At 41.7% G+C, this 10673-nt stretch overlaps 1 protein-coding gene across 1 annotated transcript in view; it reads left to right on the top strand.

Annotated features, from left to right (window-relative positions):
* The window catches only part of ryr1b (ryanodine receptor 1b (skeletal)), a gene marked incomplete in the record, with an annotated part of 103334 nt that overhangs the window by 23306 nt on the left and 69355 nt on the right, over positions 1–10673 (top strand). Inside the window, 21 exon segments of the mRNA XM_014025145.1 lie at positions 896–1017; positions 1127–1313; positions 1389–1524; positions 1599–1694; positions 1806–1924; positions 2006–2139; positions 3644–3885; positions 3968–4160; positions 4234–4450; positions 5703–5807; positions 5915–6018; positions 6099–6182; positions 6257–6416; positions 6519–6666; positions 6749–6954; positions 7129–7303; positions 7424–7632; positions 8981–9327; positions 9419–9554; positions 9625–9785; positions 9917–10079. Coding sequence (XP_013880599.1) covers positions 896–1017; positions 1127–1313; positions 1389–1524; positions 1599–1694; positions 1806–1924; positions 2006–2139; positions 3644–3885; positions 3968–4160; positions 4234–4450; positions 5703–5807; positions 5915–6018; positions 6099–6182; positions 6257–6416; positions 6519–6666; positions 6749–6954; positions 7129–7303; positions 7424–7632; positions 8981–9327; positions 9419–9554; positions 9625–9785; positions 9917–10079 — 3444 coding nt within the window.

Raw genomic sequence — 10673 nt, 5'->3', positions numbered from 1 at the left:
AGTTACCCTTCTGCTACTTTTAGCTTTTAAAGTTATCCTTCTGCTACTTTTAGCTTTTAAAGCTACCATTCTGCTACTTTTAGCTTTTAAAGTTACCCTTCTGCTACTTTTAGCTTTTAAAGTTATCCTTCTGCTACTTTTAGCTTTTAAAGCTACCATTCTGCTACTTTTAGCTTTTACAGCTATTATTCTGCTACTTTTAGCTTTTAAAGCTACCATTCAGCTACTTTTAGCTTTTAAAGCTACCATTCAGCTACTTTTAGCTTTTAAAGTTACCATTCTGCTACTTTTAACTTTTAAAGTTACCATTCTGCTACTTTTAGCTTTTAAAGTTACTATTCAGTTACTTTTAGCTTTTAAAGTTACTCTTCTGCTACTTTTAGCTTTGAAGTTACTGTTCAGCTACTTTTAGCTACTGTTTTGTGACTTTTTTTGAAGAAGTTAGTTTTGTCATATTTACTACTTTTAGCTAAAAGTTTGTTCATTTTAGCTACAGTTCTTTCAGATTTGTGCTTTCGCATCTGTTTAGCTAATTTCAGCTGTTGTTCCGCTGTTTTTAGCTACTGTTGTGCCAGTTTTAGCCTGTTGTGGTGGCCTGCTTGGATAAGTAAGTCGTAGCAAACGGGCACTGAAAGTTGAGTTAAAATCCATGCAGTGATTGATCAGATATTTTGCTAACAGTACAGACAAATAAACACAGCTAAGCTAACACACCTTCACCTTTTTTCCTTCGGCATTGATCAGTAAACATTATGAGATGCTCCAGGAGTGCAACCTTCAAAATAAATGAAAAATAACAGAAAGGAGTAAAAACTCTGTGTTTTGACGTAAACCCAGTTCTGTGACAGACGTCGGACCTCAGGTGACATGAAGGTTTGTGTGTTTGTGTCTTCAGGTGATTCTACACCAGGAGGGTCACATGGACGATGCTCTGACCGTGTCCCGCTCTCAGTCTGAGGAGTCTCAGGCTGCTCGGATGATTTACAGCACCACAGGTCTCTTCAGGCACTTCATCAAGTACGTATCTGCTGCTTATTTACAACGGTGTTTATAGTGGGAATTAAACTCCTGGTTTCACCAGAACTGATGTTARTCTTTCTCTTATTGTGATTGTGTCTTCTTCCAGTGGACTGGACTCCCTGAGTGGGAAGAACAAATCTCCAGGTCCGGTGTCTCTTCCTCTGGAAGGGGTCATCCTCTCTCTTCAGGATCTCATCTTCTACTTCCGGCCACCRGAGGAGGAACTGGAGCACGAGGAGAAACAGACCAAACTCCGCTCGCTGCGCAACCGGCAGAACCTCTTCCAGGAGGAGGTAAAACTMTTTTCTTTCCCTGAAACCAAAGTTGTGTTTCATCTGACTGCTCCTCCTGCGCTTTGCTTCTGTCAGGGAATGATCACCATCGTGCTGGAGTGCATCGACCGGCTCAACGTCTACAACACCGCCGCTCACTTCTCAGAGTTTGCCGGGGAAGAGGCGGCCGAGTCCTGGAAGGAGATCGTCAACCTCCTTTACGAGCTGCTGGGTAAAAACATGAAACTACGAGCTCTTAAATACAAATAAAGRTTTGTTTTTGTGTCCTAATGTTTGCACCTACAGCTTCACTCATCAGGGGGAACCGCTCCAACTGTGCACTGTTCTGTGACAACCTGGACTGGTTGGTCAGTAAACTGGACCGCCTGGAGGCTTCCTCAGGTATCAGATCTCCTACAGAGCACAGGCTAAACCTGGTGGAACTGATTTAAACAGAACTTTTACAGAACACGTCATGTTGGTAATCTGTCAGACGGGTGGGTTTGCCTTTAGGAATCCTGGAGGTTCTGTACTGTGTTCTRATTGAGAGCCCCGAGGTTCTGAACATCATTCAGGAGAACCACATTAAATCCATCATCTCTCTTCTGGACAAACAYGGACGGAACCACAAGGTTGGTAAATGAATCATTTTTAGTGGAAATCTGCAGCGTTTGACCTATAAATCCACGGTGTGGTTCTGTTCTGATGTGTAGGTTCTGGACGTCCTGCGCTCCCTGTGTGTGTGTAACGGTGTAGCTGTGAGGTCCAACCAGAACCTCATCACAGAAAATCTGCTGCCGGGTCGAGACCTGCTGCTGCAAACCAACATCGTCAACTACGTCACCAGGTTTGTCTAAAACTGCTGTTGAGCCAAAATCTCTTCAAAACTAAAAGAAGCAAAACAGCAGCTGAAAATGGTTTGATTGGAGAAAACTAAATAAAAAAACAAAAATAAATGCTGACTCATTGCTCACATGAGGGATGACAAGACTTATTAACAAAATATAAACTGACTCATTGTTGACATGAGATGACAAGACTTATTAACAAAATATAAATGCTGACTCGTTGACACGAGACATGACAAGACTTTTATTAACGAAATATCAACGCTGACTAATCGTTGACACGAGAGATGACAAAACCTTTAACAAACATAAACGCTGACTCATCGTTTACACAACAAGGGATGACGCAAGACTTTAAACAATACTATAAATGATGACAAATTGTTCACACATTGAGGGATAACATAAGACTTTAAAAAACAATAATATAAACGCTGACTCATTGTTTACACAAGGGATGACTTAAGACTTTTAAACAATGATATAAATGCTGACTTATCGTTCACACGCAAGCGGGATGACAAGAAAAACAATAATAAACGCTGACTCATTACTCACGAGGAATGACAACTATTAAACGAATAATAAACGATGACTCATTTACACAAGGAGGGATGACATAAGACTAAACAATACTATAAATTTTGACTCATTGTGCACACATTGATGGATAACATAAGACTTTTAAAAAACAAAAATATAACTGCTGACTCATCATTTATACAAGGGATGACTTAAGTCTTTTTAAGACAATAATATAAATGCTGTTTCATCGTGTACTCAAGGGATGATGTAACACTATAAACTATAAATGCTGACTCATTATTCACACAAGGAGGGATGACATAAGACTAAACAATATTGTAAATGTTGACTCATTGTTCACACATTGAGGGATAAACGCTGACTCATCGCTCACGAGGAATGACAAATTTTAAAAGCATAATAAACGCTGACTCATTCATACAAGGAGGGATGGCATAAAACTAAACAATACTTTAAACACTGACTCATTGTTCACACATTGAGGGATAACAAGAATTAAAAAACAATAATATAACTGCTGACTCATTGTTTACACAAGGGATGATGTAAGCCTTTTTAAAACAATAATATAAACGCTAATTCATCGTTTACACAAGGGATGACATAAGACTATAAACAATAAACGCTGACTCATTCATGAGGGATAAGACTTAAAAGAATAATAAACGCTGACTCATTGTTTACACAAGGGATGACATAAGACTTTATAAACAATAATATAAATGCTGACTCATCGTTCACACGCAGGATGACATAAGACTTTTTATAAACAATAACAAACGCTGACTCATTGTTCCCATGAGGGTTTACAAGACTTTTTAAACAATATTATAAATGCTGACTCATTGTTCACACAAAGAGGAACGACACGGGATTTATTYAGTAAAACAAATATGGCATTTACTCTGCACTTATGTCAGATGACTTTAGCGGTAAAGGTTGACATTTTGCCCCCAGCGTGAGACCCAACATCTTCCTGGGCACCTGTGAGGGCTCCACTCAGTATAAGAAGTGGTACTACGAGATGATTGTGGACTACGTGGAGTCCTTCGTCACGGCCCAGGCGACCCACCTGAGGGTGGGCTGGGCTATGACCGAGGGCTACAGCCCCTACCCCGGAGGAGGAGAGGGCTGGGGAGGCAATGGGGTGGGAGACGACCTCTACTCTTACGGCTTCGATGGGCTGCACTTATGGTCAGGTAGGAACTTCCTGTACCAGTTTACTGTATCTCTGCCACAGTACTGTAAATGTTTGTGAGAATGTTGCGCTGTGGTTTTCAGGGACCGTGGCTCGCCAGGTGGCCTCGCCCAGCGCTCACACGCTCGCTGCAGACGATGTGGTCAGCTGCTGCCTGGATCTGAGCGTGCCCAGCATCTCCTTCCGAATCAACGGCCATCCAGTCCAGGGCATGTTTGAAAACTTCAACGTGGACGGCCTCTTCTTCCCGGTCATCAGCTTCTCTGCTGGGGTCAAGTCAGTCTAACGTCCCAAAGCTTGTGTTTTAAACAGAAAGAGACCAGGACTGACTCTGGTTCTGTCCCCTCAGGGTCCGGTTCCTCCTGGGCGGACGCCAYGGAGACTTTAAGTTTATGCCCCCGCCAGGCTACGCCCCATGCTACGAGGCAGTGCTGCCCAAGGATAGGATGCGTATCGAACCCATCAAGGAGTACAAGCATGACTTTAACGGAGTCCGCAACCTTTTGGGTCCCACCCAATCCCTGACCCACACCTCCTTCACCCCCTGCCCGGTGGACACGGTCCAGGTAACACAACCAGAGAATGCTACAGCTGGACCAGTTTGTGTTGTGAATACTGATAGCTGAAAGACTGCTGAATGACTGCTGAATATCTGCTGAATATCTGCTGAATATCTGCTGAATGACTGCTGAATGTCTGCTGAATGACTGCTGAATATCTGCTGACTGTCTGCTGAATGACTGCTGAATGTCTGCTGAATGACTGCTGAATATCTGCTGACTGTCTGCTGAATGACTGCTGAATGTCTGCTGAATGACTGCTGAATATCTGCTGAATGACTGCTGACTGTCTGCTGACTGTCTGCTGACTGTCTGCTGACTGTCTGCTGACTGTCTGCTGAATGACTGCTGAATATCTGCTGACTATCTGCTGAATGTCTGCTAAAAATCTGCTAAAGGACTGCTGAATATTTGTTGAATGGCTACTGGAATTTGTTGAAAAAGCCTAACCTGAACTGTTAAAATCAAAACTAGCGAAAGAAATCGCAGCTAAACGCTAAATCACCGCTAAAAGCAAAAATCCCAAAATGGGGGATAGATGCTAATATTAGCTAACTTMAGGCTACAAATAAAATTTACAAAACAGTAACTTGAAGCTAGTATTGGCAAAATTGTTTATAAAAGCTTAAAATAGCTAAATATTAAATGAAAGCTAAATTTAGCTAAATTATAGCTGAAAACTAAAAGTGAAAAAAAACAGTAGGATAAAGCTTAAAACAGCAAAACAATACTTAAAGTCTAAAATTACCAAAATTGTAGCCAACACTGAAAATGACCAAAACTGTAGCTAACTTGCAAGACAGTAGCCAAAAGCTAAAATGAGCTAAAGCAGATTCTCTTGCATGTTTCTCTGCTTCAACACACCTGCTTGGATTGAATGAGTGATTGACAGGCTTCTGCTAAACTTTAATTATTTGAATCAGGTGTGCCGAAGCAGAAAAACAGCTAAAACATGCAGGGCAGTGGGTCACGAGGAACAGGGTTGAAGACCTCAAAGCTAAAGAAAAAACGYAGCTAAAAACTAAAAATGTCGTACAATAGCTAAAGGCTAAAACATTAGCTAAAAGCAAAWCTTGATGACATTAACTTAAAGTGAAAACGAGCAAAACTGAAGGCCATTATAGATTTCTGACATCAGAAGTAATGCTTATTCAGCTAATTTTGTTTTTGTGGCTCAGGATATAAAATAATTTATTAATATTTTAAGTCTTTGCTGACTTCAGTATGCGTTAAAATTTAAATTTTCTTCTCTGCACAGATTGTGTTGCCACCGCACCTGGAACGCATTCGAGAGAAGCTGGCGGAGAACATTCACGAGCTGTGGGCGGTGACTCGCATCGAGCAGGGCTGGACCTACGGCAATGTGAGTACGATGTCATCTGAGCAGGATTATTCAATAACCTGAAATCTGCATCGTTTGGACCTCCTAACGATCAAACTGAGTCGTATCTGTTTGATTCTCCCTAACAGTTCAGGGATGACAACAAGAAACTGCACCCCTGCTTGGTGGACTTCCAAAGTCTCCCTGAACCGGAGAAGAACTACAATCTGCAGATGTCAGGAGAAACTCTCAAGTAAGTTTGCAGTTCARGTCGTGTAATGAGACCCTAAAGATAACGTGCCAGGAAATGAAACTTAACGTGTTTTCCTTCAGGACACTGCTGGCGTTGGGCTGCCATGTTGGAATGGGCGATGAGAAAGCAGAGGAGAATCTCAAGAAGATCAAGCTGCCCAAGACGTACGGCGACAAAAGCATTTTCTCTTTTATTAATCTGACTTGATGCTTTTCTAACGGAGTTTGTTTTTATCYAGCTATGTGATGACCAACGGCTACAAGCCTGCCCCGCTCGACCTCAACCACGTCAAACTGACACCGAACCAGAACCAGCTTGTAGAAAAACTGGCAGAAAATGGGCATAACGTTTGGGCGAGGGACAGAGTACGGCAAGGATGGACCTACAGCATCGTTCAGGTGACTAATTTTAAAATCCTTTTCTACATCTTATTAATTCCTTCCTGGTCATTTCTAAGTTCAAACATTTAACACCGAGCTGAAATCTGTAATGGCTTCCAGGACATTATAAATAAGAGAAACCCTCGTTTGGTACCGTACAACCTGCTGGACGAGAGAACCAAGAAAACTAACCGTGACAGCGTCAACAACGCCGTCCGCACGCTCATCGGCTACGGCTACAATATCGAGCCTCCGGACCAGGAGAGCAGTAAGTCACCGAGTTGTTTCAAAACCTTCTTCGTCGATCGTTGTTTCGCGTTTCATCGACATCTCGCCCGACATCGCTACAGCTGGCCACGGCCTGGAGAACACCCGCGGGGACAAAGTACGGATCTTCAGGGCAGAGAAATCGTACGCCGTCACTCAGGGGAAGTGGTACTTTGAGTTCGAGGCRGTGTCGACCGGAGAGATGAGGGTGGGCTGGGCTCGTCCCAACGTCCGCTCTGACACCGAACTGGGAGCGGACGAGCTCGCCTACGTCTTCAACGGAAACAAGGTCAGTCCACATCTGACTGTCGCCATTTAAGGAACATTTTGTGGGTTTGTTGTTGTTTAACGACTTTCCATTGTGCGAGGAGTGTTGTTTAATTTGCATGTGACTCCAGGTTACATAAATGTCTTCAACTACAGAACTGAAGTCCACTTATTTTTGTTTTTTCTTTTGTTCCAGGCTCAAAGATGGCACATTGGCAACGAGCCGTTCGGTCGGCAGTGGCAGTCCGGTGATGTTGTCGGTTGCATGATCGACCTGACGGAGATGAACATCATGTTCACCCTCAACGGAGAAATGCTGATCAGCGATTCTGGCTCAGAGATGGCCTTCAAAGACATCGAAATTGGTGAAGGTGAGATCAAAATTATCAGATCTACATTGGTTTAAAACTTGTTTGGGGGAATATTTTTGATTGAAGTATAATTCTTGTGGTAATCATTAAAAAATAATATTTTCTGGTTTTATCCGTCAGGTTTTATCCCGGTGTGTGCCCTCGGCCTGTCTCAGGTCGGGCGGATCAATCTGGGCCAGAATGTCAGCAGCCTGCAGTATTTTGCTATCTGTGGCCTGCAGGAAGGATTTGAACCATTTGCCATCAACATGAAGCGAGACATCACCATGTGGTTCAGTAAAAGTTTGCCCCAGTTCGTCCCTGTACCCACCGACCACAATCACATTGAGGTAATTCATCAGTGACGTATGGAAATTTGTTTTTTATTCATGGGAATGCTGATACAGCTACTGCTAATGCTACTACTGTTAATTCTGTTAATTCTAATGGTGTCAGTGCTACTACTGCTAATGCTGAAGCTACTGCTTCTACTACTAATTTTACTTCCTCCACTAGTGGAAAACCTGGTAGTAATCATTAGAGTTAAAAGCAAATATTCAGATAAATTTAGCATATTTCTATTTTTAGCTAATTTGTAATTTAGTTGTCTTTAGCTAGTTTTTAATTACATGTAGGTTCGGCTGGTCTTTTTCATTCCTTTTGTTACTTTTATTGTCTAGCTAACTTTTTGCTACTCTTTGCTTTTAGGAAGCCATTTTATTCTTTTAACTAACCTTGTGTTACTCTCAGCTGTTACCTAGCTTTTTGCTATTTTTTTGTTGCCCGCTTGTGTTTTACTTCTTATAGCTAGTGTTGCATACATTTAGCTTTAGGCTAGACTTTTGGTGCTTTTAGTTTATAGTTATCCTTTTGGTATTTTTAGTTGGAGTTGTTCTACTTTTAGCATTTACTCAGCATTTTGAGACTTGGAGCTAATGCTTAGTTAGCTAGAGATTTTTTAGTTTTTAGCTAGTATTTCAATACCTTTAGATTTAGCTTTAGGCTAGCCTTTTATTACTTTTATCTTATAGCTAGCCTTTTGATATTTGTAGTTTTTAGCTTGTGTTTTACTTCTTTTAGCTATTGTTACATACATTTAGCTTTAGGCTAGCCTTTTGGTGCTTTTAGCTTATAGTTATCCTTTTGGTATTTTTAGTTAGAGTTCTATTTTTAGCATTTACTCAATATTTTGAGACTTGGAGCTAATGCTTAGTTAGCTAGAGATTTTTTTAGCTAATGTTTCAATAGCTTTAGCTTTAGGCTAGCCTTTTATTACTTTTATCTTATAGCTAGCCTTTTGATATTTTTAGGTTTTAGCTTGTGTTTTACTTCTTTTAGCTAGTGTTTCAATTCATTTAGCTTTGGCTAACCTTTTAGTACTTTATGCTCATAAATAGCCTTTTGATATGTTTTGTTTTTAGCTTGTGTTTTAGTCATTTTAGTTAGTATTTTAGTACATTTAGCTTTAGGCTATCCTTTCAGGGTATTTAGCTTATAGTATAGGCTTTTGATATGTTTGTTGGCAGTTTTGTACTTTTAGCATTTACTTAGCATTTTTACACTTTTAGCTAATGCTTTGCTAGTTTTATCTTATAGTTAGCAGTTTTCTAGTTTTATTGTTTAGCTAGCATTTTGCTACTTTTGGCGTTTAGCTAGCACTGTGCAGCTTCACAGAAGCTCCTGCTGCTTGTTCTCCAGGTTTCTCGTGTGGATGGAACCGTGGACAGCGCCCCCTGTCTGAAGCTAACCCACAAGACCTACGGGTCGCAGAACGCCAACACGGACATGATGTTCCTCCGACTCAGCATGCCCGTCCAGTTCCACGAGACCTTCAAGGTACAAGCCGGGACCACCCCTCTCACCCGAGCCCTCACCATACCCGAGGAGGAGGTGGTCGTCGTAGAGCCGGACTCTGAGTTTGAGGTTTTAAAGAAGTCTGCCAGTCGTAAGGAGCAGGAGGACGAGAAGAAGGAACCATCGGTACCAAAGGAGGTCTCTGTGGAAAACGAGAAGGAGGCAATGTCAGAAAAGGGGAAGAAAAAAGGGTAAAAATCTGTTTGTGTCTTTAGTAAAGACAGTAAAGGAAATTTTGTTTCTGTGTGTAATTCACTGTGATTTGTCTTTTTTGACAAACAGATTTTTCTCCAAAGCTAAAAAAGCTGCCATGACACCTCTGGCCCCTCCTCCTGCCCCYCCAACGGTGCCTCGTTTGGTGGAGGATGTGGTTCCTGATGACAGAGATGACCCCGAAATCATCCTCAGCACCACCACCGTGAGACAACCTCRCATTTAATGCTTAGATCGGATCTGTCGATCGGTACTCACTCTCCTTCTGTTGTCAGTATTTCTACTCTGTGAGGATCTTCGCTGGTCAGGAGCCRTCCTGCGTGTGGGTCGGCTGGGTCACCCCTGACTTCCACCAGTTCGACCCCAGCTTCGACCTCTCCAAGGTGCGCTGCGTCACCGTCACTGTGGGGGACGATAAAGGCAACATACATGACAGGTAGTACTCAGAAATGTCAATTTTATACATGGAAAGTTACGTTTTTAGGTTTAGATTTTGTTTAATTTATAGGTAGTTCCAGATACGTTTTCCCTCATTTCCTGTGTAGTAGCTCTATTTCCTGTCTGCAGCATGAAGCACAGTAACTGCTACATGGTGTGGGGAGGGGACCTGGTCAGCAACCAGCAGACCCGCTTCAGTCAGGAGGACATGGTAATTGGCTGCCTGGTCGACCTGGCCACAGGCCTCATGACCTTTACCACCAATGGAAAAGAGATCAACACCTTCTACCAGGTRAAACCCTGTCTCGTTTGTTACCTAAACCAGAGAATCTTAACCCATGAATTGTGCCGCGAGCACCACCCAAAATAACAGTTTTGAACTTTGGGCTGCAGAGGGCCGTGGGATCGCATTGATTTGGAATAAGGTGCAATACACTTTCTCACCACTAGTAGCAGTAGTGCACCACTCAGTTGCTTAACAACATTTTTAATACGTAGAAGAAGAACCAAAGAAACCCTCCGAGAGTGGAAACCTATTTTAAATGAAAAGTAGAAGCAAAAATGAAGGTAACCCATCAAAAATGCCATTTTGTCACTATTATGAAGAGCARCTTCTGGTTCTACCATGCAGTATTTAAAAAGTTCAAAACATTATCAAATACATTTGCAGATACAGCTATATTTTAATTTGCACTTTATCAAAATCATTTTTGTAGTTTGTTGAATGTATTTTAAAGAAACTCTAAACTTGTCAAAAAGCTGTTTTAGTGTTTTTGTTTGTCACTAATTTGAAAAGCAGCTTCTGGTTCTACCATGCAGTATTTAAAAAGTTCAAAACATTATCAAATACATTTGCAGATACAGCTATATTTTAATTTGCACTTTA

Source organism: Austrofundulus limnaeus, unplaced genomic scaffold (assembly GCF_001266775.1).
Source record: "Austrofundulus limnaeus strain Quisiro unplaced genomic scaffold, Austrofundulus_limnaeus-1.0 Scaffold458, whole genome shotgun sequence".
Classification (NCBI taxonomy): Eukaryota; Metazoa; Chordata; class Actinopteri; order Cyprinodontiformes; family Rivulidae; genus Austrofundulus; species Austrofundulus limnaeus.
Note: the sequence above shows the minus strand (reverse complement) of the source record. Positions and strands in the feature narration are given on the sequence as shown.